A 4,743-nucleotide genomic window follows, 5' to 3' on the forward strand; every position below is an offset into this window, starting at 1 on the left:
ATTCAGTGTATTTGGAAATTGATTACTCCATATAATACTGATTGTAGTTGGTCAAAAAATATTTAATTATTTTCTAATAATTTTTCCCTGATCATAAATAATATATGAATTGACATACAAACATATAATCTTATATTTAATTAATTTTGAAGTCGATTATTTGTGACTAATATTAGTTATTTATGACAATTCTCACTCAAAACATATTGTGAAGTCATTAAACTTAGATTTGATAAATTTAGATTAGGTTTCATTGTCATTTGTTGCTCTTAGTTGTGGACCAAAACAAACCAAAACAAAGAAACACAACAAATTGATTTTCGCTTGTTCAGCAGGCTCAAATTTATGAAAGAATGTAATTGAGCACCAGGTGTTATGTTAGAAGTCTTAAAGTACATTTATTTAGTTTAATTTGGTTGAGAGAAATAAGTTTATGAAAATGACTTGGGAATGTACCAACAAGTGGTGGATTTACTTATTGAATATGAAATTAAATAACTAATAGACCTAATTTTACCTGCTTATCCTCATGATTAAAATCAAGCCCCAAAAAATATTAAAAACAATATTATAATAGAATTACTTGTGGTATTGAGAGATGACCCTAACTGGAACTTGGTCTATGCTATTTTATAAATGCAAAGATGTCAACTAACAACCAGAAACCAGACAGCAGGAATTTGGAACAACAAAGGCGCCGCTGGTTGTAAGCTCCTCTGTCTTAAGGAAACAAAAACCAGCTATTTCCATGGTTTTTCTTTCACATACTACTTTGATCACTTTTAAAATCAGAAATGAGATTGACCATCCCCCCTGTGTGCACTATATATATACTACCAAAAACGAACCCATATCTACACAGAAAGAAAAAATAGAAATAAATACTTGTGTCTTTGTGTGAGTGAATACTAATAAAAAAAGTAAATCAAGGCAAAGAAAATGGTTTCAAACACTGCTGGAAAGGTCATACGTTGCAAAGGTATTGTAAAATTATACATCTTTGTATAGGTTCTATTCACTTGATTCATTGTTCCTCCTTTTCTTGTTATTGACTAAAATTGAGTAATCGTTTTGCTGCTGGGTTACACTAATTTTTCTACTTCCAACATTTTTTTGTAATCGTGTGTCTTCTACACTACTTTCTATGTATACTTGCTCCTGTAAAGCCATGCAAATCTTGTTAGAGATATAATAAGTGATTCATTTGCCTTTACCTACCAGGTTAAACTTTTGGGAGGATTGGTTTAGGATATAGAGCATCTTGAGTTTGATGCTTACCGCCACCCACTATTATACCACTGCAGTTTAACTAAATAAAATTATATTGTATACAAAAATGGATGATTAATTCAAGTGATACATGCTTATTTTCATTAAACAAGACTCGAGTTCTAGTCTTGCGTACTAAGAAAATCCTAGTTGGTAGAGGTAGCCCCACTATGTTGTGGATGTTACAAGCTCGAATGAAATTACCTCATATGGAGGATACCAGGTTATTGATGGATGTAAGAAGGTCCATCCTCTCTCCATATATGGCAGTTATATACATTACAACTTAGCATCAATACTTCCTATTGACAAGTTGGTTTATCATTAATTATGCATTTCAGCTGCGGTGGCATGGGAAGCTGCTAAGCCACTGGTGATAGAGGAAGTGGAAGTATCTCCACCACAGGCAAATGAGGTTCGTGTCAAGATTTTATTCACCTCACTCTGCCATACTGATGTCTACTTTTGGGAAGCAAAGGTATTGAGTTGTTGTATTAGTATATGAAGTAATTCGATATTGCTAGTTTTCAAAACTATAATTGAACATGTGCTCATATTGTTACATTGAATATTTTACAGGGACAAACACCTTTATTTCCACGTATATTTGGTCATGAAGCAAGAGGGTATGCACTATTTTCATATGAAAAAATCAAATACCTCATTTGTTAAGTTCTTTATTAATTGCACATATGATAAGTTTAATTTAGATGCATAAACTTTTACATTATCAATCAACATATAAACATTCAGAGTAGTTACTACAAAAGTCTGTCATTTTTAACAATGTTATATTGTATGATTGATTGATAGTGTATAAAATGTCTACATAAACAACACTTCACCATTAAATCCATATACATAGTAATTAAATCCATATGACACATCTAATAATTTCCACCTTATTTTTTTGTTGCTCTCAGAATTGTGGAAAGTGTTGGTGAGGGTGTAACAGATCTCAAGCCTGGTGATCATGTGCTACCGGTGTTCACAGGTGAGTGCAAGGAGTGTCAGCATTGCAAATCAGAGGAAAGTAACATGTGTGACCTCCTAAGGATAAATACTGACCGTGGAGTAATGCTCAATGATGGGAAGTCAAGGTTTTCAATTAATGGAAAACCAATATACCATTTTGTTGGAACATCCACTTTCAGTGAATACACTGTTGTTCATGTTGGCTGTCTTGCCAAAATTAACCCAGCTGCCCCACTTGATAAAGTGTGTGTTTTAAGCTGTGGAATCTCAACAGGTTAGAATGAATTAAATTATGTCATTTTATCAGGTGAAAAACTTCTCTACCAAATAACAATCTTGATAAATTTCATATTGAAGGTCTTGGTGCTACATTGAATGTTGCAAAACCAACCAAAGGCTCATCAGTGGCTATATTTGGGTTAGGAGCTGTTGGCCTTGCAGTGAGTTTTCTCTTCTCGAATAAAGGAGGAAATTTTTGGTGTATCTATTACTCAAACAGTGATTTAAGTATTGTTTTTTGCTTACACCTTTTCTGCAGGCTGCTGAGGGAGCTAGACTTGCTGGAGCTTCCAGGATTATAGGGGTTGACTTGAATTCTACAAGATTTATTGAAGGTGAGCGAAGTTTTTAGACGTTCTAGTATACCTTGGTTATTGATGATTTTTATAATTTTATCACTTCAAAGTTCAAACACCTAAAATATCCACCCACACTTATAAAATATGGTATCGTCCCCTGTAGGTGTTCTACAATGTAAAAAAGGATTATTCATTTATAGATATAATAAATATAAGCACCATAATTTTCTTTCCGTCGAGGATTCTTATAAATCAAAGATGCTAAATAATTCTGAAGTTCTAAACTACTTTTTTATCTATGTACTTATCTTGTCTACAGCCAAGAAGTTTGGAGTTAATGAGTTTGTGAATCCAAAAGAACATGACAAGCCAGTTCAAGAGGTTTGTCACCTAATATTAAAGGACTATAGTCATGAAATTTATACATAAATCTTGGCACATGTTTTAATCTCTTTAATTCATTACAGGTGATTGTTGCAATGACTGGCGGGGGAGTTGACCGTAGTGTTGAATGTACGGGAAGTGTCAATGCAATGATATCTGCATTTGAATGCGTACATGATGTAACTTTCCTCAACCTTCTTTTCTACTCACTTGATTTTCCATGATCATTTTCCTAACTATGTATTACATTAAAGCATGTTTTCAATTCTTATGTCTTGCACTCCAACTTTGACTTACTCTGTATAAACTTGTAGGGATGGGGTGTTGCTGTACTTGTCGGTGTGCCAAATAAAGATGATTCATTCAAAACGCATCCCATCAATTTATTAAATGAAAGGACTCTCAAGGGTACTTTCTTTGGAAATTATAAACCACGTTCCGACCTTCCATCAGTGGTAGAAATGTACATGAACAAGGTTAGTAAATTTCATCATTCATGAGAATAGAGTTTATATTTGCAAGTAGTGACCCACTTATGTTTTATATGCAATATCCACACATTAGTTGAGTCATCTTCATATGATAGTTGTTACCTAATTAGTGTCATTAATTTCAAAATTTATCAGAGATAATGATCTTAAACAAGACTCTTTCATTAGTCAAAATATGTTGCAAATTCATTTAGAAACTTCATTTCTTACTTTCTGGCTTATTTGATGTCAAAGGGAGAGACTAATGATCACTAAACATCAATATTACCATGCGTCCAGGTCACCCTCTGATAACAACATTTCCTCCATAGAAAGTATTGTGTATTCTAAGAGAAGTATTCAGAAGTGAATCTCGGATTTTTATAATCATATTTCACCTATTGAATAGAAAGCAAAATACTTTTTGGCTGTCATAAAATTCTTGAGTAATATTCTAATAACAATGTTTAAGAACTTTTATTTTTCACTTGCTCAATCATTTTGAAAACTTCATTGATTTTGACTTATTTCAAATATGACAGGAACTTGAATTGGAGAAATTCATCACCCACAGAGTACCTTTCTCAGAAATCAACAAAGCCTTTGAATACATGCTTAAAGGGGAGGGTCTGCGCTGTATTATCCACATGACTGAATAGGATTTCTTATATCAGCATTGAGAGAGAAAAAGTTTTACCTGAGCATATATGTAGTTGATTTTCCTCTAAGTTTCATTGGCAAGTTATTGTATCTCTTCTGAACTACATGTGTTTGTACATAACAAAATAAGATGCTCACGTACTGTTATGTTTGTATATAAATATATATCCTTATTGGTTGGGTGTGATTGAAGTTTAAAATCCTTGTGTTGGGAATGTCTACTCTAAATCTTATAAAATCATATTATGTTATGTAATTAGAGTAATAGTGCTTTCTTATGTTAATATATTAGTGACATCAGTTTGAGATTTATCTTTAACATAATAGAAATGTTGAGAAAAGTGGACCAAATATATAACTTTAAAGGTCTGTAAACTGTAAAATCTAGAAACATCCAATAATATATG

General features: G+C 32.6%; 1 protein-coding gene across 1 annotated transcript; it reads left to right on the top strand.

Moving 5' to 3' along the window:
* Positions 940-4,470, top strand: LOC109326491 (alcohol dehydrogenase-like). The gene is made up of 10 exons (XM_019559190.1): positions 940-979; positions 1,611-1,747; positions 1,849-1,895; positions 2,193-2,518; positions 2,602-2,684; positions 2,783-2,858; positions 3,142-3,203; positions 3,290-3,385; positions 3,521-3,682; positions 4,219-4,470. The coding sequence occupies exons 1-10, from the start codon at positions 940-942 to the stop codon at positions 4,333-4,335; spliced, it is 1,146 nt and encodes a 381-aa protein (XP_019414735.1). The 3' UTR covers positions 4,336-4,470.

Source organism: Lupinus angustifolius, chromosome LG14 (genome assembly GCF_001865875.1).
Source record: "Lupinus angustifolius cultivar Tanjil chromosome LG14, LupAngTanjil_v1.0, whole genome shotgun sequence".
NCBI lineage: Eukaryota > Viridiplantae > Streptophyta > Magnoliopsida > Fabales > Fabaceae > Lupinus > Lupinus angustifolius.

Bases quoted from the DNA above. Each gene is read 5' to 3' on its own strand.
- LOC109326491 (XM_019559190.1), top strand. From the start codon at position 940: ATGGTTTCAAACACTGCTGGAAAGGTCATACGTTGCAAAG. The intron at 980-1,610 runs GTATTGTAAAAT...TATGCATTTCAG, and splicing joins AAAGGTCATACGTTGCAAAG to CTGCGGTGGCATGGGAAGCT. The intron at 2,859-3,141 runs GTGAGCGAAGTT...TCTTGTCTACAG, and splicing joins TTCTACAAGATTTATTGAAG to CCAAGAAGTTTGGAGTTAAT.